The sequence below is a fragment of the Spea bombifrons genome, chromosome 3 (genome assembly GCF_027358695.1).
Source record: "Spea bombifrons isolate aSpeBom1 chromosome 3, aSpeBom1.2.pri, whole genome shotgun sequence".
NCBI classification, from domain to species: Eukaryota; Metazoa; Chordata; class Amphibia; order Anura; family Pelobatidae; genus Spea; species Spea bombifrons.
In genome coordinates, this window is record NC_071089.1 from 76,669,631 (window position 1) to 76,696,818 (window position 27,188).

The 27,188-nt window shown below is 39.9% G+C and overlaps 1 protein-coding gene across 1 annotated transcript in view; it reads left to right on the forward strand.

Moving 5' to 3' along the window:
- COL21A1 (collagen type XXI alpha 1 chain) overlaps window positions 1–27,188 on the forward strand; it is an 83,571-nt gene that overhangs the window by 40,915 nt on the left and 15,468 nt on the right. Inside the window, exons 11-19 of the mRNA XM_053460592.1 lie at window positions 1,825–1,878; window positions 3,477–3,530; window positions 4,814–4,867; window positions 9,101–9,154; window positions 9,739–9,792; window positions 10,935–10,988; window positions 24,740–24,793; window positions 25,384–25,428; window positions 26,294–26,347. Coding sequence (XP_053316567.1) covers window positions 1,825–1,878; window positions 3,477–3,530; window positions 4,814–4,867; window positions 9,101–9,154; window positions 9,739–9,792; window positions 10,935–10,988; window positions 24,740–24,793; window positions 25,384–25,428; window positions 26,294–26,347 — 477 coding nt within the window. The remainder of the gene's footprint in view (window positions 1–1,824; window positions 1,879–3,476; window positions 3,531–4,813; window positions 4,868–9,100; window positions 9,155–9,738; window positions 9,793–10,934; window positions 10,989–24,739; window positions 24,794–25,383; window positions 25,429–26,293; window positions 26,348–27,188) is intronic.

The window sequence follows — 27,188 nt, forward strand, 5'->3', positions numbered from 1 at the left end:
AGTGAATGTGTTAAAATTTGAACACTAGGATATGATCTGAGGTGGAGACCTAATGTGGCAGTCAAGTAATATTACTACAAATTGAGAAGACTAGATAATGGCACCATATAATAAAAGTGAATCTTAAGATGGAAATTATAGACCTGTCAGTTGCATAATTTTCAACCATGTAAACTGTGTAACTATATGACTCACAGTATCCTTGAATGTTCCATGTTCCCTCCTAGTTAGTGACTTTGCCAGTTCACATGTCTGCTGGTCTACTCCTAATTTCTGGGAGGTAATTCTGCATAAAAACTATAACATTCTGGTTTTATGTTTAACATTAGCTTGTGCTGACAGTCATGGTTAAGCACAACTACGTGGAAAAAGGACTATAAAGCGGAGTATTTGTTTTTTTACAGACTGGAAATAAGTTGTAATTTTAGGACTGAGGATTTTGCCAAGTACAAATAGGAAACCCCCTTTTGCACTTTAGGAAATTTTCTTTTCTAAAAAAAAATTGTTACTAAGCTACAGTACTTTTGGCATAATCACATGGATTTCTTTTAAGATAAAAAATGATAATTCCATGCATTTTATTGCTTAAATTAGTGGTTACGGGTTTATATTCTTTTTAAGTTAGAGGTACAGCAGATGAGGGAAAATAACTTGAAAGGTAGTAGAGGTTTTTGAAGGAGGGGTTCAAACATGACAAAGGGGTATAGTACAAAAAAGTGAAATCTGTAATACACATGCCTAATCCCAGGGGAGAGCTAGCACCTTCTGGCCCGGGTAGCAGATAAAGCCAAATGGACACTCATACTAACACATACTACAGCTCACACATACATTCATGCTCACACAAACGCACAGCTGCACATTCATTCTAACACACAAACGCACATACATAATCATACTCATACACACTTACACATACAAATTCATGCTTACACACTACACACATTCAAGCTAAGGGGAGGGCTGGCTGGGGGCGTGAATCTAACCGAAACAATCTCACTAAGCATCTGTTCCTGACATGCCCTTCTGAGATGATGGGCCAAAATATGAGGAGATGCTATGCACCCTCATTTACAAAAATATGTACATGGTTTATGAACATATATCTTGTTAGCATGCTGATAGTCCTTTTCATACACCATCATAAACATGTTTGCATTTGTAAATGTCACCTCATACAATTTATTATATGCATGTCACACATTAGCAACTATGCATAGGAGTCTAGAACATTTTATTTTCAGTTAATAATAATAATTACTGACTGTCTCTGATCACCCTGATTATGTAGTATTACATATGACTCAAAAAACCTACTAACTGAAAAAGTAATGATAGGATACACCCAAATATCAATAGCACAATTCACAAAGCTAACTTTGCAATGCATATCCATGGATGTGTGGGTATTAGAAGTTGACCATTATAGCAAGGACAAGAAGTTCAGTACCTATGCAACCAATCTCTTTGTTGCCCAGTTCCAAAGGTCCCTTCGGGCACTAGTTGCAATATTTAGTAAGTTAGTAGGTTACTTAACAGCTTCTATTTTATAGATTGCAGAACTGGAGATATCAGAGAAAAAGAATTGAATCATTGATGACATACAGTAAATCTTCCTGGTGACCTGCTTCTTTGTAAAAGAGCACAAAGTACAAGATAGTTTGGGAACATTACTTAGGTTACAATACCGCCATTATAAATCTTTGGTTATACCTCTAATCCTTTTGCCCAGTATATAATTAGGGATGATTAAAGCGTGATAATTATTAATAGATTGGACTTAATTGCTATCATTCAATATAAATGTTTATCTTTAAATAACAGGGGAGACCAGGATCGCCAGGAAATTTGGGAATTACTGGTACACCAGGAGTGCAGGTAATATTTAATACTTTTCACACAGTAATATATGTGCATGTTGGTTAGAGCAAAAATAATAAAACATATCTTTGTCTATAGTCTTGTGGTTCATATTGCATATTATTATTATTATTAGTTTTGTTATTTTAAAATGTCTACTAACGTTATTATTTAATTCACAGGTCCTATTGATTTGAGTACAAAGTGACCTTGGAGACAAATATATTTATTTTTGTAAATAACTTTGTTTCCCTATTAAATTGCAGTCTATAGATAGATGCAAATTCACAAATCAATATTTCTTTAAGTTTCCTATTTGTTACTTATTCAATGTCTAAAATGCACATCATTATCTGCAGAGATAGTGGTATATTCCATCTTAGGCTGACTGGTGCTAAGGCAGCGAGACTGGCGGAACGGCCACTCTACTGGACATTGATCACACTACTGGGTGACTGGCCCCAGAGCATGCTACATCTCTCACTTAGCATGTTGGTGAAATTAAATACTTTCCCTGAAACTGGTGAAGTCATAGTGCCAACCTCTGTAGAAGCTTCTCAGCGCCACCTAATGCAGAGTGTGGGATATGACTTCATATCCTCTTGCCCTCCATAAACAAGGATCAAAAATGGGATGGACCCATTCACCATAGTTAATAGTTAGATTAGGCCAATCAGTAAAATAATCTACTGGGCCATGGTTAACATAGCAGTTTAATCTTTCCATTGTTTGGTTATACAGGACCAATGGTGAAATCACCTGATTAACACCTTGATCCTCATTGGCATGTATTCATTAAATTCACAATGGCTCCTGCATGCACAGTAAACACAGCTGTAACGGCTGCAAGGGGATAGGCAGTAGCCTAGTAGTAGCGAAAAAAAGAAATACGTATTACTATATCTTTAATCACTTCTATCTTCAAATGTTTTTTTTTAAACAAGTTGTTTATTGTAAAGTACAATTTTGTAGCATTTAGTTCAATTGTGTTTTTGATGGTGTAGATCATTGTAAACTAAAACTTGTATACAAAGCAACGCAGGACAAAAAAGACTATACAATGATTACGTCTTCATTTTTAAAGGCAGATTTTACAAACAAGTATTTGCAAAGCCTTTCTACTGTATGTTTGGCATACAAATACATTCAAAAGTGAATATCTACTTCTTTCTATGAAAATGTTGCACAGTGTATTACATGAATTATGTCATGTAGTGCTGCATATTTTGGGTGGATAAAGTTTTTTCAGTGTTCATAATGTTATTTGAATTAGATCATAGCATGGCAAAGTATAAGTTAATTGGGAAAAAATGTTCCACTGTCCTAATTGCCAACTATGTAAAATTATTTGCAGACTAATAGTGTTTCTCACAATATATTCTCAGTTTTTAATGACTGTTTAGATTTTTAATATTTTATTTTAAATATTATATTTTAATATTTTCTGATGCAAAATTTGAGAAAAAGAAAATAATTTGTTGCATACAGAAATAAATATGGTTGGAAATGTGTATATGTCCGGTTGACAAATATAGCTCAAATACATATGTGCTGTTAAAATTGTATTAAATTGGGTTAATTAATTTATCTAAAAAAAAGGAAAACATTTATTACAGGGTCCACGTGGCCTTCCAGGCTTAAAGGGTAATGCTGGCCGGAATGGTGATAAGGTAAAGAGCGAGATTTGTACATACTATAATTACAATACATATAAAGTATATATAAATTCATTCTTCACTGACACTGGCACCTCAGCCCATCTCATAGGCTTTCATGCTGACTGCATGACTGGCTCTTTACCAATTTGAATGTGGTCATCCAAGCATCCAGCTGTTAATCTTTCCTTACGCCAGCACTGGATTGGATGCCTACATGTGGTAATCTACGAATGACATTTCTTTATTTAGTGCTATATTCTGTATATCTGTATGTCAGACAGATTTGTGCACAATTTTTCGAAGGCTATGTTTTTTTTTTAGTTAAATGAAAAACATACATTTCTCATGGCTTTAAATGAGGGAAAACATGTCAAATTGATCTAGAAATATGAAGTGAGAACACAAGCTTTCCTCTAGTTTGTATCACTAGAGTGCTCACTTTCCTTGGAAACAGTATTTTTTTCCAGTACAGTCCTTGTAAAATAAGATGAATATCCTCAAGTGTTTCCTCTACAAAGAACACTTGATGCTGTATTATACACTTCTGCCAGGACAAAACATCGATACAGATGTAGCATATTATTATACGCATTGAAGCTTACCATTCGGGAAAAAAACATGTCCTGTCAACTATATAGCACTTTAACATTTCACACTGGTGGCTGTTTATCTTGTTTAGTAATGTGTGCTACATGTGCTAGTCTATTTTTAATACTTAAATTGGCACACACTCCACTGTTACTTAACAGGATGATGTGTGTCACCATTTTATTTATTTTAAAATTTGAGCTAATTATCTGGGCCTCCCCGCCAGGGGTACTTCCTGAGGCTACAACTTTTAATATATCTTTATTTACAATTCACAATTATTTTTCTTACAGAAAGAATACATTAAATGAATTAATGAATTAATTAAATGTGTATAGTCCAACAAATGCCTAGTAAAATAGCCTGGTGGTCTTAACTAATGAGAGAATGCTATAAGCATAATGCAGGTACATATTTCTGTTCTAAAATAAAAAAAAGTCTAAGCAACAATTTTTTTATTTTATAATAACGTAACAATACTATAAAAAATACCATAAGAAATAAGCAAGTCATAATCAATGTAAAGAAACATAGCATACAAACAAGTAACTCAGGTGTAAAACCCTTGTAATAGAATTACAGATGTGCATGTTTATTTCATGTATAAATACATTATTTAATATACATTCATTGTTTTTATACAACATTTGAGGAAAAAAACTGAATGTACTTACAGTAACTTTGTTTCATCTCATCATCTTCATCAGGGAGAGCGTGGAATTCCTGGTTTTACTGGACCACATGGGCAACCAGGTTCAAAGGTTCGAGAAAATTCCTCTCGATTTTCTATTAACATAACATGATCTCATTTTACTTCCTGGAATTTGTGATGAAATATAACCATACTTGACACTTTGATGAAGACAGCCACAACATATTTTCTAAACTATTTTTTAAATTGCGATAGTAATGTATTATTCAAAGTCTCAAAGCTAGCATTGGGTAAAAAATAAAGAATACATGTGTTTCTATACGGACACAATTAAATGCTTAAGGATTTTGTTTTTAATGCCATAGCATAGCTGACTTACTCTATTGCTTTGTATGTTAAAGCTACAGCGAGAACAATATATGTAATAATGCAATATTTAAATCAGCCAGATGAGAGAACTCCGATGTTGGCAAGGCCAGAGTTTCTCAGTGTGTGGTGAATGAACTCCATGAAGTACATCTGGCAGAACCAAATGGGCACCCTTGAACCCAATTAAATCTAAAAGCAAATGTTGCTTGGTTTAATTAGTGTATTTTTTTTTAACCAAAAAAGGTTAACAAACACTGGAGTAAATTCGCAACTGTTTTAGTTAGTGTCTGCCATCCTTGATTTTAGGCAATGAGGAAGATAAGAAACCAATGTAAATATTACAATTATTATTTTAACAAGGTAGGAAAATAACGAAGGGAATAGAGAAGTGAAACTGGAGCACAGTGCACAAGAGACTATACATTAAACTGGATTAGTATAGAAAAATTGATAATGGAATGTGTCAGGAGGGTGATTATTTAATTTAGAATATAAATGGAAGTCATAGAATTATGAAACATATGTATAGAAAATGTAAAAAGAAACATTCAACATGGCATAAAATAAAATGATGGGTAGTTTTGTGCTGCATTTCAATGTCATACATATTGGTTTGTGTTACTTTGTGGGATTTTTTAAAGCATCTTCTGTAATAAAATTATAAATATATATATGTATAGATATATATATAAGGTACTGTGCAAACGCTTTTACACAGGTATGAAACAATGTGGTAAAGAAACAATGATTGTAGACATGTTTGTAGTTTATTTTTACATTTTAACAAAATGCAAAGTAAGTGACACCAAATCAATATTTGGTGTGATAACCCTTTGCCTCCAAAAACATCATTTCCTTTAGGTATACTTGCACAAAGGCAGGGATTTTGTAGGCATACAGGTAGATTAATGAATTATAACAAATAAGTACTAATGATCATCAATTTAATATTGAAACACAATCATTAGCTGAAACAAACCACTGTGCAGAAAGAATAAGCTGGAACAACCGAACTCACTAACAAGGTGAGGTTGCTGAAGACAGTTTAATGTCAAAAGTCATACACCAGGCAAGACTGAGCACAGAAACAAAAACACAAGCCAGGTATACTGTATCAGCAAGGTCTCCCTCAGGCACAAATTTCAAGGCAGACAGGAGTTTTGAGGTGTTCTGTCTAAGCTTTCTTGAAGAACACAAAGAAAGGGGCAATGTTGTAGACAGGAGACAAAGTGGTGGGCCAAAGAAACATTAGTTTAGCAATTACCTTTGCAATTGGAAGATGTCCAGGAGTGCCACCAGCTCAGCATTGGCATGAAACAGTAGGACCATGGTACAATCTGGTCAGAAGTGATCTTCATGTAAGACTTATGGCAAAAAATCCATTTCTCTGACGTGGTAATAAGGCCTAGCGACTAAACTATTCACGAAAACACGAGGCCGTGGTGCAGAAAAATAGCAGCAGGTACTTGAGATTGATGACATCTTTGGCTGTAGCAGAAAGCAGGTTGTTCACTGAAAAGCAGTAAAGGAATGTTTGCTGGCAACAGTGAAGGATGGTGGACATTCCTTGCAAGTTTTGGGCTTTATTTCTGCAAATCGAGTTAGAGATTTGGTTGGAATGAATGGTCACCTCAATGGCAGAGGCAGATTCTTATCCATGATGATATACCTCATCTGATTGGTGCCAACTCTATTTTGCAGCATGAAAATGACCTCAAACACACAACCAAAATTATGAAAAACTAGACTTGTGCATTCGTATTCGGGAGAACATGAAAACGAACACGAATGTGGCTCCGGGTAAATGAACACGAAGAAGCAAATATTCTCAGACAACCACTCTGAGCAAGTTCGCCTCAGAGGAACGGGGATTTTAGTACCTCCCCTTCATTGCTTGATGCCAGAGGACCCCCCTGCCTGTGACTAATAGAGTTGCTCTTAGACGTCGACAACCGCTCTGAGCAACTTGGCCTGGGAGGAGCAGGGATTTTAATCCCCATGGCAAAGGGCAGGGCAAGGTACAGTGCCAATCAACTTGGCCTGGGGAGAACAATCTCTTTGGCATCAGTAGTTAATATTTGCCGAACCGAACATGGGAACAGACAAATGTTTGTGGAATACGATGGGTTCCCCCCAAGACAAACACGAAGACGAACTATCCTCAGCATAAAGAGGAACAAGGAGTCTTGGAAGTAATGGTATGCCCTCCATAGAGTCCTGATCTCAACATCATTGAGTCTGTCTGAGACATAAAGCGAGGGAAACTGAGTGTCCCAGAAATCCACAGAATAACTGTGGTTGGTTCTCCAAGAATTTGGAACAACTTACCTGCTGAGTGAAAAGCTGTGTGCAAGTGTACCTAGAAGAAGTGAATGCTGTTTTTCAGGCAAAGGGCGACCACATATATTATTTAACATTTTTCTTCTGTTCCCTCACTTTGCATTTTGTGTAAACTATTAACATGTCTGTTTTTGAAAACATTCTTACTTTACTGCATGTTTTCACACCTGCCTTTTTTGTACAGTACTGTATATACAGTATATAGCTTTTTCATTAGTAGGAGAGTGGAAAGGGCATTATATCCCTGTGACTTATGGGTTAACTAAAGGTCTAATTAACACAGCTGCCCCAGGTATCATTAATTCCTGGGTGTTTATATACAGTACTGAAGAAAATTGGTTCTGCCCCTCATTTGGGGAACCATTATCCTGGGTTGAAGTGGAAAGAACATAGGTAATCTGTTAACCATTTACATTCGAAGAACTGCCTTAGTAGCAGTTAACCTGGTAACCACCCCAGTAATTTCAGATACTTTCAAACAGTCAAACCTATGAATTATCTATACATATTTCGTATGCATGTACTTTAATTAACAAGCTCGCAGTAAAATCCATTTGAACTCATGGTGGTCAAAACGTTCCCCCTCCTTGTATTTATTTTAACCTCTTGGGAAAAAAGGACCCTTTTGAGTGTAAGCCAACTTTGTGTCTACTTCTGTTTCCTCCTCACATATATAAATAACAGAGACACTAGAACCCCTTATGTCTGATAAAAGGGCAGTTTTTGCGTGTTTCAGAAATGTAAACCGACAGATAAGAAATAAAACATATTCTTAATTAGTTGTTCCCATAATCTGTATCTTATTATTGCCACTTTATTATTAATTATTAATCCCTAAAATATTTTCCTGTGTTCCAGGGATACCTTTATAATGTGATGTTTCAATTAGTGTTATTCTGCTTGACAGTTATGGAATAAGATTCACGGACCCTACAGATTATACTATTACGCATGTCAGTTTGTCATTGGTATGTAGTATAAATCATCAATTAGTGTGTTATTTATAATTATAAAGAGCTAGATTCAGTGACCCATCTAAATATTATTTGGCATTAGCAGTGGTTTAAAAAGCAAGGATCACAATTCGGCTAACCCCCCATATCATTAACACAGGTCTTAATTGTTTTCTGGGATTATAATTTTAAGCAACCATGTCTATTGTGCATCCCTGCTACTTTATACCAATTTTCAATGAAGAGATCATTAGTAATGACTGACAGGTTTCTGGCATAAAGTCCAGCCAAAGTTTTTTTAAAAAACATCTTTGTTTAATATTGTTAAAAGGTAGCAAGCCATACAATAATATGAGATGATTTAGAGTTACGCTTGTTAAATGTGTATGTGAGTTTGAGCTGTTAGCACTAGTTACTTGTATGCTGCAGGTGGCATCAAACCACTGGATCGGCCACACACACGTTAATAAAGGTAAGTGGGAAGTTCCATTAGTCACCAGCCTCTGGGCATTTGCCCAGTGTGTCTCATGACCAACTAGGCCTGTTGAAATATGTGATAGTATTTAATTTGTGTGTTCTACATAATTTGTGTGTGGGAATAATGTATTTTTAATGTTCATATTGCCAGTGTTTGTTTATCTAAAAAAAATAATATAACAAAAGAGCATTTATTATTGTAGGGAGACCGAGGATCTAAGGGAGACAAAGGTGTTTCCGGAATTGATGGGAAGAAGGTAACTTGCAGCATTAAAAGGGTTAAAAAAACCCCTGAAACTATACACCTTTTTTTTTAAAAAAAAAAATGTATTTCTTTTATTTTGCATTAAGCAAGTTTTTCCATAAATTACTAGTAGTGAAAATATACACACCCTTTCTTAAACCCTGTAATTTCAGCCAAATTATTATAATGTATTCTGCCTTAATACATTGTTAAATAATTGTGTGGACAAGTCAAGCCCATAATGCCATCATCAGACATGAAGCCCAAACTTACAAGAGAATCAAAATGAGGGTGTATAGAATGATGAGCTCTTATAAATTGAAACGTATCTTTATTGAAAGCTTGCATCCCACCATGTTTAGCACTATAAATACTGCTCCAAAACCTCTTTACTCATTGTCACTGTTGAATAGTCAAACCCGACCTTTTTTTTTTAAACCATGTTAAAATTTTTCCACATTTCCTCAACTCCTTTACTCAAATTAATATAATTGTTAATTAGCTTCTTAATATTTGACTAATAATCAATATTTACACCTAATTTATATGCAATTAGTTAAATACATTAACCACATAATTTTTTTTTTTACACTATAGGGTGCAAAGGGTGATAAAGGACATCCTGGTGCATTTGGAAAACCAGGGAAACCTGTGAGTATAACTGCCTGTATTTTGTAATTTTTTTCTTTAAAATACAGAATTATAGTGTGAATTTGTAATATATTCAGGGCCAGACTGGTAAGAAAAAGCAGCCCGCCCCTTAAACAGCCTGCCTGTGCCACCTCTGCCTCCTAAACAGCCTGCCTGTGCCACCTCTGCCTCCTAAACAGCCTGCTTGTACCACCTCTGCCTCCTAAACAGCCTGCCTGTGCCACCTCTGCCCTCAAACAATGATACATTCATTTATTTACTCACTCACTCGTCCATTCATTTATCCTCCTGCATCTCTTCACCTCATCTGCAGATTTCTCTGGTCCAGGGGCTGGCTGAGCAGCACTGGGGCTGTGCTGATGTCTATGCTGCTCAATGGTTGCCTAATGCAGGTCCACAACTTACCGTTAGGGTGCTTGCACACTTGGTGAAGAAACTCTTTTTTACTGCAGTGGGGAAGCAGAAACCTGGGCTGGAAAAGAGAGTTTCCTCACAAAGTGTGCAATGGCCACAGATAAGCTACAGGCCATTGGGCCTCATAAACATCAGTGCAGCCCCAGTGCTGCTTGACCGGGCCCTGGTTTCCCAGTAGGCCAGTCTGGCACAGATTGTATTTGTAATGTTATTAAATGTTAGCCCAATTACTTTTTCAGGCATGTCTGAAAACAATCTTGCTCTGAATAAACAAAAAAAATCAAACTTTCCAAAGCACTTTTGAGACAGAATGAAATATGTCACTAACACATGTCACTAACCTGTGTTTACCACCTACTCAATTGTATATCAATTGTATATCAAGTATAAGAATACTGTAGGGAAACACTTAAACACTAGATGTTGCTCTTCTTAAGGTTTGGCCAACCCCAAAGTCATAAAGAACATCCTTTCCAAAAGGGGAGCTTTGGTACTTTGAATATACACTTATAATTTCATATATAATTGCATTATTAATATACTAGCTATTGACATTTTGGGACCTTTGGGAAGTTAATGAGTTTGTATGTCATTTGTTACCGTATATACCTTTTATAAAGTAATCAGGTGGCATGCCAACAGCATTTGATTCGCATAACACAATGTGCAAAGGAAATAACATTTTTATTATTTTTTTTTTATTAATAATGTATCTTATGTTAAAACAGGGAGAACCAGGAACACATGGGAAAGATGGTTTACCTGGACATTCTGGGCAAAAGGTAATCACATAAGAAGTAATATGGATGCATATTTGCCCTGGCACCACAGGCAGGAAAAAGCTCCCAATGCCCCTGTTCTGATACTGTTGTTTCCGCAGGTATTTTCTGTACTTTATTGGTTTTCAAAGAAGTTGAATTGCAACAGCATTTGCCTGAAGTAGATTCTTGCAAAGCAGATACAAAACTTGGCTTGTATTAGTGCCAAGGGTGCATGATCCCCCGTTCATTCTGTCAAATGGAATGCAACAGGGCTGTTGCCTTTGCTCTTCATTGTCTCCTTAGAGCTATTGCTGTGTAGAGTTAGTCACAACAAAGATATAAGAAGAGTGCAAATAGAAGGCTGGGAACATAAGATTTTAGCTTATGTGGATTACTTATTATTTGTACATCCTAGGATTACCCTGGCTGTGCTCCATGCAGCAATTGGCGAATACAGGGAACTTAGTGGTCCTCAACATATATTTACTTTTGAGGGGGTCAGGACCCCCTGGATTTAGTTCTCATTGGATAATTTAGATTTATACAAACAAAATCATCTCCCTTTTTGAACCATGTGAGAACTCTCAGATTTGGCGGGCTCACATTGTATTAAAAATACAGTACATGTCCTGCCTTATATATTATCCATACTTCTGGATGGGTAAACTGATGATAGAAAAGGTTATATGTAACAATAAAAAGCCCTGAATAAGCTAAGTGTTTCAAGCTAGACCCAAATACATAGGTGGCCTTGCATTGCCAGATATTAAAATATATTACTAGAAGTGGATGCTTGGCAACGCCATTTTGGCTCCTGCTCTACCTCTGATGTACCCTCTTAATGGGAAAACAGAGATTATGCTGGGTATACCAGCTCGGTCTTTTAGCTGTTTTATTGGAGAGGGTCAGGACTACACTGTGGGGTTGGTGGGATGAGAGCGTTAGAGGGTTAGGGTTCCTCCCCTGATTATACAGCAGTAATATGAGCAGTTGAAACACATTTGTAAACACCAAATTTCTGATGGCAACCTATAGGGATAGCCTGATAAAATTTGAAACTCCGATGACAACTTGTTTTACCCCATCCAATATGATTTGTGTTTCTTGTCTATGGCGGCTTGCAAATCATACTATATTATATATATGTGTTATATATTATTATATAGGAAATCTATATTAATGCAACTGTCATGGGGCACAAGGCCAGTGACAATTGCTCACCATTGTTCATTAAATAGTAAGGTGCAAAAAATATCTTATACTGGCTTCTTAACCCCTTAATGACAAAGCCCGTACATGTACGGGCTCAAAATGCATTGTTTTCAATGGGTTTAGGGACCGCCCATTGTCCTTAAGGGGTTAAGATTGTACAGGGTGTTGGTGACAGTCAGCAAAGTGTTCCTTACTCTGCCAGGGGGAGTCTGGAGGTGCCAGGACCCAGTGAAAGACTGTAAGCACATCTGGTGGAGGTGCCCAGTTATCCAACAGTTTTGGTTAAAAGTGGTTAAAATTGAAGGGGGCGTGGCCGGCCGAGCTCCAAGATGGACGTGCAGTGAATCTGCTCCTCCATGACGCCCTATAATTAGCACTCATAACGGCTACCTACCTCGTTTTTCTCTGTCGCCTCCGTTCGCAGAGACGCCCGGCATGACTGGGGGCTCTCGTAAGCTGCCGAAAAGGAAGACAGTACCAGCCATCTTCCAGAAGAAATCACCTGCGGCCGAAGTTCCCGCGCTTCCCATGATGGCGGCGTCGGGCCCATCTGACGATGGGGCCTCGGTTTCCTGCACTAAAAGGGACGTGGAGGAACTTAAAGACTTGGTCTTGTCGGTCAAGAAAGACCTGATGGATCACATCCACGCTGAATTGCGCCAATTGACGCGCGATATCTCGGATATTGGTTCCCGCACGGACGTACTCGAGCGCACCCATACTGACCTCAGACGCGGGCAACACTTGCTGGAAACTGAGGTGGCTGCCCTACGACACGAAATCGACACACTACAGGATGCCCAGGAAGACCTGGAGAATAGGTCCCGTAGGGCCAATTTTCGTATTCGGGGTGTCCCGGAAACGTACCAGGACGCCGATGAGGTGTTGCATCGGATTCTTCCCCAGCTCCTGCCTGATGTTCCGCTGTCGGACGTTGCCGTGGATAGGATCCACAGGGCATTGAGGCCTAAACCCAAGACGGCTGACAACCCCAGGGACATTATTGTCAAGCTGCGTGACTACGCGCTTAAGGAGGACATCATGCGGGCGGCCAGGTCTGTGCAATTGCGCCTCGATAATTTTGACCTTCAACTTTACGCGGACCTTTCGCCCAGAACGCTCCAACGGCGCAAAGCTCTTCAACCTGTCACGGCTCACCTACGCTCTCACGATGTGCCCTATAGATGGAGGTTCCCTTTCGCGCTCCAGGTCATCAAGGAAGGTGCCAGTTACATCCTCAAGGCCCCCTCGGAAGCCGTGGAGTTCCTCCACTCTTTGGGCCTTCCCCCGTTAACATCCAGCCGCAAACGCAGCCGTCAAGACCGTGGGCCCATCGCGACTGCCGACTGGACGGATGTCCCGAGCTCCTCGCGCGCAGCCCCGTAGGCTATGGATCGCTACTGCTCTCTTGCATACCTGCTCGCCCCGGGTTCGGCCACCCTGATCGTCTTGTCGAAGTGAGCTACGTTCCTGACATCGCACGGCCCCTCGACTGCACTCGGTGTGGACGCCTTCTTCGGCCGGCTCATCGTTCCAGCACTTCGTCCGTCCCCAGCCGCTCCGCAGTGTTTTGGGACTCTATGCGCCCGTGATATCCTTTGCGGTATGGGGGGGTCATAGACTGCTGCGGACTTCATCCACCGCGATGTAGCGGGCAGGCTCTATAGTGGGGCTATGCTTGCAGGACTCTATCGGGATGGCCTTGCTCTTGGGGCCTGAGCCAGTTTAATTTTGTATGTTTTCTTGTTTCTTTTTCGGGATGTCGCGTTTTTATTATTTTCTATTAATACCATTTTCCGCTGTCGGCATTTATTTTCGGCGTCCGACTACGTTTTTTGCATACACATTTGTCTTCCTCTATCACACACACTTACACTTCACTGCTTAGGGGTAGACATCAGTTACACAGGGCCACGGAGGCCATTGAGGTAGTTCGTGCCGCCGATTCCCCTTTAAGACCGCTGTTGGTCTACTCTCAGTCTGGCGCTATGCCTCTACTACCGCCGATACTTCGGCGCAGGGGGTTGTTGGCCAGGTTGAACCGTTGCATACAGCCTAGCCCATTATATGTTATTGCGCATCATGTTGTGTGCTGTATGACCTCTGTTCTTCTGTATCTTCCTTCCTTCTGCTTCTTCTGTTCTCCTCTTTTTCCCCTTCCCTTCCCCTTTCCCTTCCTTTTTTTTTTTTTTTTTTTTTTTTTTTTTTTTTTTTTTTTTTTTTTTTTGTTGTGTGTGTCTCCAGGCAGCCTTCTTCAGCTTTCTCCTGCCGGGTTAAATGTCTGGTGATCTGAAGCTTATTTCCCACAACGTCAAGGGGCTCAACACTCCTCAAAAACGGCGACTGGCGATGACCTATTATCATAAACTTCATGCTGACATTGTTCTTCTGCAGGAAACTCACTTACGCTCCTCCCACCTCCCACAGTACTGGGGTAAGTGTTTTGGTACACACTTTCATGCCACACACCCCTCACAGAAGAAGAACGGAGTCAGCATTTTTCTCAAAACGTCACTAGGCTTTCAGCATCAATCAACCAAGACGGATAAATGGGGTCGATTTCTTCTTATCACGGGTCTCCTGCACAATAAGCCAACGGCGATTCTTAACGTTTACGCCCCCTCCACTTCGGCGGCTTCTTTTTACTCCACCCTCGCCGACTCCTTGTTGCCTCTGCGGGGTCATCAATTATTTGTTGGAGGTGACTTTAATACGCTTTGGGATCTTCACTTGGACAGAAAGGGCCCTGCTTTGCCAGTCCATCCTCCACTCAACTCTAAACATCTCAGAGACTTTGCAATGACGTCGGCTCTAGTGGACGTGTGGCGTCTCCTTCACCCGCAGACGTTGGATTTTACTTTTTTTTCACATCCACACCAATCCTACTCGAGAATTGACTATCTGTTCGTGGCCCAACATCAGGCTAATGCTGTCCGGTCCTCGAAGATCCACCCTATTATCTGGTCAGACCACGGCGCTGTTGAGTGCATCTATCGCCTGTCAGACTGGCATCCGGGCCCCAGGCCATGGAGACTGGACGAGTTTCTCCTTACAGATCCGTCGGTGCTAGAGGAAATTTCGGGCGACTTAGATGAATTTTTTGCGTTTAACGACACCCCTGACATGGACCCGCTTTTGATTTGGCAGACACACAAAGCTTATATTAGAGGCTCCTTCATACGTATTAAGGCCCGTCGCAAAAAGTTACGCCAAGAAGCCATAACGTCCCTTACCAACAGGGTGAGCGCTTTGGAAGCGGCGCACAAGCACTCCTTGGATGCAGCTGCACTGCGCGAACTGATCCAGCTGAAAGGGGAATTGAACCTCCTCCTTAGCAAGGAAGTGGTGTACTCGCTGAATGCCACTAAACAGAGGTTCTTTGAGAAGGCCAATAAACCGGACTCGATGCTGGCTAGGAGGTTGCGTTCCCAGAGGAAGGCACAAAATATCTCGAAGATTATAGATTCGAACAATAAAAGCTGGTTCCACCCCCGCGATATAGCGGACCAATTTGCGTCTTTTTATCAAAGCCTCTACGATGGCCAGAAGGCCCCCCTAACAGCTCAGGACCCATCTCGCCTTCATGCTTTTTTGGATTCGGTGTCCTTGCCCCGGCTCTCGGTGCCCCAGCTGGAGCGCCTCGGCGAGCCCTTCAGTGAGGAGGAACTTCGTGACGCCATTGCCTCCCTCAAAGCTTCTAAAGCTCCAGGGCCTGATGGCCTTCCCGGCTCTTATTATAAGAAGTTCCAACGCCACTTACTGCCTCGTCTGCTTTCCATGTTCAATGTCTTCCTCACAGGGATACCTCCGACTCGAGAAATGCAGATGGCCAAAATTATCGTTATACACAAGGAGGGGAGGGACCCCGCCAGTTGTAGTAGCTACCGCCCCATATCCCTCATCAATGCGGATATCAAGTTATATGCAAAGATGCTGGCGACTCGCCTGGGAGCTGTCCTGCCCTCCCTGGTGCATCCGGATCAAGTGGGCTTTGTTCCCAATAGGGAGGCCCCGGATAACATTCGCCGGACAGTGGACTTGATTGAGGTCGCCAAGCTTACCAACCAAGAGTCTCTGTTGTTGGCTTTGGACGCCGAGAAGGCCTTCGACAGGGTCGACTGGAGGTATATGTGGGAGGTCATGCGGAGGTTTGGCTTTCATGAAGGCTTCCTGAGAAGTGTCCGTACGCTCTATGACCAACCGTCCGCCGCAATTGCCCTGATGGGCTGTGAATCCTCTCCTATCAACATCAGGAATGGTACCCGACAGGGGTGCCCTCTATCCCCGCTCCTATTCGCACTCTGTATTGAGCCCCTGGCTGCAGCTATTCGACAACACCCAGATATCACGGGAATTGTGGTTCGGGACACTCAGTACAAGTTAAGCCTTTTTGCGGACGACGTCCTGCTTACCCTTACGAACCCTGTGGTGTCCCTTCCTAATCTCTATAGCACCCTCCGAGAGTTTTCACGGGTCTCCGGCTATAAAGTTAACGAAACCAAGTGTGAGGCGCTGAATGTCAACTGGACTGACCCGGGCCGTTCGTCTATTGCGTCTTCCTTCAAATTTACATGGCAAGCCTCCAGGTTAAAATATCTGGGTATCTACCTCACCACTGACTTTCACTCCTTGTACAGGACTAATTTTCCTCCGCTTTTCACAGCCCTTCGGAAGGAGCTTCGACGATGGTCCCAATACCCTGTCTCGTGGCTGGGACGTATTTATGCTGTCAAAATGACCCTCTTGCCCCGACTCCTCTACCTTTTTCGGGCTTTACCGTCCCCTGTCAAGCGGGACGAGATTGACTCTTTCCAAACCTCTGTTTTCCGCTACATCTGGGGTTCGAGGCGAGCGAGGATTAACAGATCCACTATGTATAAGCCGAAACAATCTGGAGGCCTGGCGGTTCCCAATCTTTATCTATACTACCTGGCAGCCCGGATATCTCAACTGGAGGCGTGGTCTCTCCCCCCGGGTACTCTTCCCTGGATCGACATCGAAGGGGGATTTATACATTGCTCTGACATCCATGTGGTCCCCTGGCTGGATCCTTTGGGGCCCCCGGCGGCTCCTACCTTATCGGCGATTACCACTACTCTCACCATCTGGCGCAAGTGGAGGCGTAAGCTTTCCCTCATGGGGGCTGTATCCCAGCTGTCGCCCCTGTTGCACAATCCCCTCTTCCAGGACGGTACACAAGCGGCCAGATTCAGGTGGTGGCGGGATGCGAATTTGACCAGACTAGGAGCATTGGTCAAAGGCAATAAGGTGCTCTCCTTTCAGGAACTCCAGGAGGCTCAAGGTGTCCCCAACTCGGAACTGTTTCGCTACCTGCAGTTGCGCCATTTTGCTCAATCACTGCTTCGTGCCGGCGATCTCTCGGCCCTCACCGTCTTTGAACAGCGCTTCCTGCTCCGCAAACGCCTCCGAGGCTCTATATCGCTACATTATGCCCACTTTGTGTCCGTGCTCCACCCTCAGCCGCCGACTTACAGAGCCCTGTGGCACAGAGAACTCCGGGAGGACATCCCTGCTGACACTTGGGACGAGGCCGCGATACAGGTCCACAAGCTCACCGCTAACACGGTCATCCGTGAAAGGTCTTATAAAATCGTGGCCCACTGGTATCTGTCACCTGTGAGACTCTCGCGCATGACTCAGGGGAGCACCCGCAGCTGTTTCCGTGATTGTGGGGAGCCTGGTACTTACCTTCATGCCTGGTGGACTTGTGACCGCCTTCGTCCGATCTGGTCCTCCTGTTTCGATATGCTGTCCCGGGCGCTTGGAGTTGTCATTGCGCCGTCCCCAGAGCTTGCCTTATTGTTCATGGACACAACTGCCTCTTTGTCCCTCTCCGCTTTTTGCCTTATCCATCGTATATGTGCGGCGGTGAAACAAGCCATAGCCCGCCATTGGAAGGGCTCTCCCCCCTCTCAGGGGGAAATTAACGCTAACATCTGGCATATTTTTACCATGGAAAAAATGACTGCTACCCTGCGAGACGAAGTGCCCAAATTCGAGGCGATCTGGGATCCCTGGATATCTACCTTTATGGATCCTGCTGGAGTTCACTCTGTTCTACGCCTCTAGGTCCCTGGGGACATGTTTGTTTTTGTTTTTGTGTCTCTCTTTTTTTTTTTTTTTTTTTTTTTTTTTTTTTTTTTTTTTTTTTTTTTTTTTTTCTTTCTTTCCCCCTTTCTTCTCTTCCTTCTCCCCCTCCCTATGCTCTCTCTCTTTCTCCTCATAGTCTCCTTTCTCTCAATCAGAGGTTGTCTCTCGACACTTCTGTATAAAAATGGAAAATTGCTTTGGTGTCACAACACCGTACCCGTGGTCGTTCGTATTCTGTTATGGTTGGCCATTCTTGGTCCATTAGTGTGAGTCCGACATGTTCTGCCATGTCCACGGTCTGCATGTTGCGGGCCTTTTCTGTACTGGTACGCTGTATTTTCTGATGCACTACATGCCTGTATGTTTTTTGACCTTGGGTGCGGCCTGTCTATGTTCAATGCTCGTACGACTATTGAGTTTCATGTTATTTATTTATGCTCTGTGACCATTGCCAATAAAAAGATTTAAACAAAAAAAAAAAAGTGGTTAAAATTAAGACAGATAATGAAAGTTTTAGACTTTCCCCTGAGAGAGTCCTGGTGCATATAGTGACTAGTTATAAAAAATAATTGGCAATACATTAACTACATACTGCAAAAACATAAATCCCTGTATAGGGAGACCCTGAGTCCCCCCACTTTGTTAAAGTTAGAGATAATCAAATACATAAGCTCTAATAGTTTTTGTTTATGTTTAACTATTTTGGTCAATTTTCCCTTCCTGGTGTTATGACTAAGTGAATGATAAGGGGAAGGTTATAGTCATTAAAATTGGGACGGAACTTTTAATGAGGATCAATATAAGAGTCAAAATAGGGGCTAGAGATTGTAAACAAAGATATGTCTGTTATAATAATATGCTATGTGATGCATCTATTGTAATGTAGAACACGCCTTTTACGATTAGAAGTTGCTCCTGTGACCAGATATGTATGTACTTGATTTTTTCCCTTCAATAAACATTGTATTAACAAGAAAAACTGTAAAATAGGTATACAGCTAAACAGTAGAAATCTGAACTATATATATATATATATATATATATATATATATATATATCCACTCCAAAAATAAATAATAAGCAGACTATGTATTTGGATTCGTACAAATTGCAAATTTGCCAAATTCAAAGCTCCTAAAATGAGCAAAAAGCTCAGAATTTTCTTCCGAAATTTGTGAACCCATACTCTCACACACTCATTCTCGTTCACTCTCTCTGTAAATGTTTCCATACCTCCTCTGCTGACTACTGCTTCTGCCATCCACTTTCACATCTTCTCTCTGCAATGTGTGATCTGGACATATTGTGGCAAGAACTTCCGCCAAAATGGTGTCCTCTCCCCATCCTCCAACCGCAAGTGCCGCCATATTGCCCCGAGTTCAAGTTAGGCGAAAATGAAGACGCTTGCACTGAAGTCCTCTCCTCTGACTGAAGTATCAGGGAGAGGATGTCACCACAAGCACCGCCATCTTGACAGAAGTTCCCATCCAAGGCGATGTGCACGCAAATAGCAGATTGAAGATAGAAGATAAAAGATGCGGAGGTGGAATTGGTCGGCAGAAGCAGAAGTGGTCAGCAAAGAAGGTAGGGGAACATTTAGAGAGCGTGAGAGAGAGAGTGCAAGAGAATAAGAGTGTGAGAGTTTGAGAAAGTGAATGAGAGTGAATGTGGGCAACGGAATTTCAGGCCCAACCAAATGGACAGGGAATGAAATTTGTTGCCCAAATATGAATGGACCAAAAACAAACTTAAAAATGTGTCTAATTCATTTTTGGGCTATTTACACGTCTAATAACAACCATATTTGAAGATGATTCATAGAGACTAAATAAATCACAGGATGGCTCAACGCCTGTTGGTCAGTGTGTTAAGCACCTTTTATATCAGTGTTCCATGCACTACACAAGCACTGGTGAAAGCTTTTATATTCTGTCCAGAACTTATTATGTCCAGAGCCTTCTTATGGGAAGCATTACCATGAAGATTCTGAAAAAGAGCCACTGCATTTAAGTTTAATAGCATCTTCTTTCTGTAACATGGGCCAGTTTTGACTTGAAACCACAGCTTGCAATCAATGGATTTGTGACTGCAAACTAATTTGTGTCCTAATTTTTAGATTAGGACGCAGTAGCACTTTGAGGACTTAATGAACAGTTATCATATATATCTTTTATAGTACCACATTGATTTTTTTTAACCTTATTACATGTGTATTACGATGATATTTTGTTTCTATATATGTCATTTGGATATCAGTTACGGTATCATCAGTGCTAGTTGGCCTTTATGGTAACTGTTGATGGATTAGCTGTCATCACTGTGGGATTTTCCGGTCTATGTACCAGTGAAGCTAATCAAAGTGAGTGATTAGTAGTTTGGTATTTAAGTAAGTTTGTATATGACTGGCCTATCTTCACATAAGACTACAGTATAGTCTGAAACGTCAACATTTTTAACTTGATCGTCCAATAAAAGATCAATTTTCTACTTTCATAAAAAGTCCCCTGAGTGGGCTTTTTTGTTTGGAAATAATAATACATATATACATTTAATACATATATACAGACTATGTATGGATATATATATATATATACTGTGTACATTTGTTGGCTGTGTTACATGCATCTGTGAAATGTTCCTGATAAGCTATTGGGAATGCTCATCTGTGTCATTACTATATACTACTTATAGTATAATAATTCAAGAAAGAGAAATAAAATGCATGGATAACAGTCTTAAACATAAGCACCGGGATATTAAGTATGAATCATACAATAAAAATGTGAAACATAAAAGGTGAAGCGAAACAAATGACCTGTGAAGGCTTCCAGGAACTAGAGTGAGGGAAATGATTCATGTTATTAGAACCTCAAATCCAATAACACATGAGGATTAGATATTTTAAAATAGCTACCCTTTATGGTATAACATAATTCTCACGACCAAATGATGACATACCATTGGAGAAATTTAGCAGAAGATATATGTATTTTTGCAGCAGCTTACCCTTAACACACACAGACAGTTACGCGCACTTACACACAGACCAACAACCACATTCTAGCAAACAGGCACATTCTCTGATTCACCCTGCGTGGAGGCTGGACCTGCCTTCAGGACAGCTTGCACACAGTGTATTACTAACCCAGAGGCAACTCATACTGCTGAACAGTGCAAAATAATTTCATATCAATGATGAAAGAGGCAGAGCTTCATTGTTGCACCGATATCACTGTCGCCACAATGGACTACCTTCGAGAAGGGTAAGTGTGTATGTGGGGAGTCCTGGACGGATTATGACTTAAGCCTTCCATTAATACTTCACTGCCCTTAGAAAGTCTCAGAGGCCATGGAATTCGCCATTTACTTGAATGGGGCTATTAGACTTAAATGAGGTCTGTACCGATTATTACACCCATTGCCGAATAGCATCAGCTGCACTTTGCAGGGTACTGTAGCTGGGAGGGAGGTGCTCAGCAGGGTTACGTTATGTAACAAGTTAACAGTATGTTACAATGTGGCAGCATATATTTGTGCATCTAGACACCTTGAAGGGTCTCATCCCGTCACTAGGGAAGGGATGGAAGAAGGAGAGGATTCATCGGATGGGTCTTGAGATCCATGGGTCCATGGGATGGGGGGTGAGATTGTGCATATGGGCCCTATATTCCCCCAGGCACATATCACCATTGTGGAAACAAGACCAAGCGACTCAACTATTCACAAAAACACAGGAACAGCTGCTCTGGACAAATGAATTAAAAAAAAAAAAAGTTAGGCTGAAGGTATGGGGAACACTACAAGAATGAATGTTTGTAGGCAATAGTAAAGCATGGTGGGGGTTCCTTGCAAGCTTGGGGCTGTATTTCTGCAAATTTCTGTAGTTTGGAGTAGCCGTATTAGTCGTGTATAAGAATGCAAAAAAACCAGAATGTTTTTAGACTAACAGTATTTAAAATAATAGACGAACTTTCGGGAGTCCTCCCTTTATCAAGTCAAAAGCATTTCTGACCAAGCAAGTGAAACATATCTGCAAATAGAGTTGGGGATTTGGTCAGATTTAATGGTCTCCTCAATGCTGAGAAGTACAGGCAGATACTAATCCATCATACCATCAGGGAGGCATCTGACTGGTCCCATGTTTACTCTGCAGCTTGACAACGACCCCAAACATACAGCCAAAATCATTAAGAACTATTGTCAATGAAAATAAGAGTGAAAATATGTGTAAATAAGAGTTATTATACTTTGTTTAAAAAGCTCCAACAGATTCAGCAGCGCTGTACAAGATTACATTTTTACAGATAACGACAAGTACAATGCAGCAATTGACATACAGATACAAGATGAATGAAGGGCCTGTTCCCGCAGAAAGCCATATGAGCCATATAGCCCTGATCTAAAGATTACACGAAGAAAGAGCAACTAAATCCACAGAGGAACTGTGGTTAGTTCCCCAAGATGTTTGGAACAACCTACCTGCCGGGTTCTTAAAAAAAATCAATTGTAAGAATTGATGCTTTCTTTTGAAGAAAAAGGGTGGTCACACCAAATATTGATTTCATAAATATTTTTCTTTTGTTCGCTCAGTTTGCGTTTTGTTAAATCCTAAAAATAAACTATTAACGTCTATTTTTAAAGCATTCTTACCTTACAGCATGTTTTCACACCTGCCTACAACTTTGCATAGTACTGTATAATGAATTGAAAGTATGGATGACCAAGTCTGGCATTGATTTACCCTCTGATTCATTATATCATGCTTTGCGTTATATATATTTTGCTTTTGCATGCATTTTTCATCAAAATGCCCTTGCCAAATGTCTGTGTGCATTTCAACGAATACATGTGTTTCTTGTTGAAGACATTTGTGAACTAAAGGTGGTAATAAATACTGGAGACAAGTAAATGCATATAATTTAGATACATCGGAAAAAAAAATATTTATCAACTAGACACTTGTGCAGTGAATTATGAAGATATTTATGGACATTATAAACTTCTATAACCATATATGCTATATTATACTCAAACTTACTATCCATCATTTGATATAGTTTAAATAGGTCTTATTGTTCCATTTGTTTGAATCAAGATAATAATTTATGCTAATAAGCTAAATGTTAGCAAAATTATGCAATAAATGTGTGGATTCACAATTGTTGACCAAATACATTAATGTGTATTGTTTGCTATAATGGGATTGTGTTAATTTACATTGGGGTTTATAAGTATAAGAGCATAAGTGCAGGCATGGTGCAATATCTTAAAATGAGGTTTACTGCCATAGCGACCAATGGAAAGGGCTACCCAGCAGAAATATTAATTGGTTGCCATGGTATTAACATTTCCTTAACCCCTTAAGGACAATGGGCAGTCCTTAAACCCATTGAAAACAATGCATTTTGAGCCCGTACATGTACGGGCTTTGTCATTAAGGGGTTAAACTTTGAATCAGAATTGTTCTTTTTCCATAACTCCCACATTGATAATCTGCAAAAAATACACAAAATTAGGTTCTAGAAATTATTAGGAATCACAGAGTATAAAAAATATTAATACCAATGCTATAAAGCTCATATAGCATTTAGGGTATCCATATCGCTCTTAACTAACTCTCTTAACTAACCTATCTTCCAGCTCAAACTATTTTAACAAAGATTTACAAATGTATTTGAACAATAAATCAGAATGCTGGGGAATACAAAGGTGACTTTATTAAAAAATGCTTAAAAACATAAAACACATTGCCATGTTATTCCAGAGGCCCAACGTGCAAATCTGGCTTTGACTTCTCTTTGATATTCACAAGATTGGGGAAGAATAAACAAAAAAAAGGATAGTTTGGATGGGTGCCAAAACAGAATGTTTTTCCTCCTTGAGGATCCTTTTTTAGTTATGTTAAATACTTTTATTTTTTTGTCAATCAACTACGCATAAGTAGTGTGATCCCAACTGGACTGGTATACTGAATTTACAGTCTAAATAATTTAAAGTTTAAAATAAAATACTACATTTAAGCAATCTGTATTTCCGTAGTAATTCAAATAAGTCTTTCGGGAATGAGTACAAAGTTATGGGAAATACAGAAGCAAACATGTTAGAACATGGGATTTGTTTCTGCATAGTTATATTATAAATTCTTTAGTAGATAAACATTGTTGTAGTAGCAGATTTAAAGCTCGTGCTTTAGGGATTTGAAGTACTAATACCTAAAGTATCTAGCCTAGCAGTCACAAGGGTAATTTTAATATGGTAGATTCATCAAGACTAGCACAAACTAATGCTACCTTCAGGTAGTGGACCCCAACAACAATGCTAAAACTAGGTAGGAGACATCTCCCTTTCCCTTTCTTGGTCACTGTTGACATGATTTATTTTTACTCTTAAGATAATATGTGTACCTTTCATACTATTATTAAAGTGAAAATACAAATATTTCTTTACAGGGAGAAGAAGGAAAACCAGGTCCCCCAGGAATGGAAGGTCGCAGAGGATTGCCAGTAAATAATATTTCTTTTTTAGCATATCTTTCTTCATATGTTTACTTTTTAAATGGCGAGGTGCAATTATTCAGCATTATGATAACCAATTCAGCCCAGATGTGCAAGAGCTGTTAGCTAAGCCATTGATCTAGATAAATGGGGATAAATTACGAATCTTGGTATCCAGAAATATTGATAATTCCAATGTGAAATTGTAATCTAATTAAATTAACTTCCAGAAAATGATGACTTTTATTTTAAATATATTTTTAAGTTTGACTAATGACAATATTGAATCATTCTTGTTAGATGTCTTATTCTATTTGGAGGCAGATGACTTGCAGAACCATAAACATGATATATATATATATATATATAGGGTAGATATACTAATGTAATATCGTACACCACCCACTTTCTATTTATTTGAGCAATATATTATTGGTTTTATATTTAATACTTTTCATTAATTGTAAAAGAGAAAAAATGAATTAGGTAGATTTTTGCAGCTCTTTTATACATATTGGTACCCTGTCTTATGTAAGAATAAGCTTACTAGTTTACTACATCCAAAACTTTTAGAAATGTTAATAATGTACTTGTTTTAGGGAATACCGGGAATTCCTGGAAATGAAGGTACAAGTGGAATGAAGGTGTGTAATTGTGGTTTATGGTCCTGTGAGGTTTACATATAATGACCTTACCAATAACAAGGGCATATCCATGACTTATGTATGTGAAGTTTTGAGCTCTTAAATGCATATTTTTCTTTTTAACATCTGATTTGTATTAACATATGACATCCTGCCATGCCATGCAATGTTAAATTAAAAAGAAACATTAATATGTTGCATATTACACAGTTGCGTAAACAAAATTGTCTGTGCCTGATAAATTAGGCATAGAAATGTATCTAGAAATTCAAATGAAACACCAAAGCTATATTTAAGGGGAATTACATTACATGATCCCCTTCAAATTCCCACAGACTCCAAAATAGCAGGGGTTTTCTGGCATCTATACAATGTTTGTTCAACCACATTTTTCCTAATTCTCATTTTAGTGTATTTTTTACATTTTGATATCGCTACTTATTATTTTTCGTAATTCTTCATCCCCAAATATGACAAAAACCACTAAAATACCAGAAAATGCCTAAATCTACCTAAAATTTAAGGAAAAAAAAGTAAAAATTGTTTTATCACTGTAACTTTATCACATTGAGTCAGTGGTTAATCTATTTCCTTGCCTCACTATCAATGTGAGACAGGGAGAGAAAGAGAACAGCATAGACGGCCAGTGTATGAAAACACACATACTATAATAGCATGGAACATCATTTTGCACAAACGGACTATATTTTTATTAACTATAAAATTGTTGCAAAAGAAAGCTACATTTTATTGACACACATTTTAGAGAAGCAGAAATACTAAAGTTCCAGATTTTGGTTACAAGTCAATCAAGATGTCATTTACTGAGCCCTCATTAAAGATAATACTAATAATTGTATTTTAGGGTAATACAGGATCTCCCGGGGAACCAGGTTCAAGAGGACCTCCTGGAATTCCTGTAAGTATTTATACATAACTGTAACATGATGACAATATGAATGTGCTCTTTTGAGGTCTGTGAACAAGAGTTAGTGCAAGTACAATATCTTTGTTAGATTTGAATAAGTAGTGTCACCGTGTGGGGGATGTCCATCCTTACACATTACCTTAGTGACAAACCTGAGACAGACTCAATTAGCTGGGATGAGACTGGCCTTGCAGTGAACATTAATGATCAGGAGAGGAAACCAATTTCTGAGTGAATAAAATCACACCTAAGGCCTAGGGTGCCAGATACCTTAGGACCAACCATGACTAGAAATGTATTAGTTTATCTGCAACCACCAGACAAGCCCAGGGACTTGATGTTCTCACAGAAAAGTTGTAGTGCTCCCACCACTGCAAATAATTCTGGGTAGGGATGTGCAAATTAGGCTAACAATGATCACTTTTTTGCCTTTATATCCTTTTTGACTATATACATGGAGCCCTTGGAGCAAATGTATGCTATACCAGACAGCCTTTAAACAGAACTTGGTACAGAAGTGCAAAAGCCAGATCACCACTCATGGACAGCTTTTTCGTACTTAATGGGACCAGGGGCGTAACTAGAGACCTCAGGGCCCCGGTGCGAGAATCTGTTAAGGCCCCCCCACCCCCAACCCATCTATCCCTTTCTCACGATCTACCCTCTCCCTCCCTACCCCCCTTCTCACGATCTACCCTCTCCCTCCCTACCCCCCCTTCTCACGATCTACCCTCTCCCTCCCTACCCCCCTTCTCATGATCTACCCTCTCCCTCCCTACCCCCCATTCTCACGATCTACCCACTCCCTCCCTACCCCCCTTCTCACGATCTA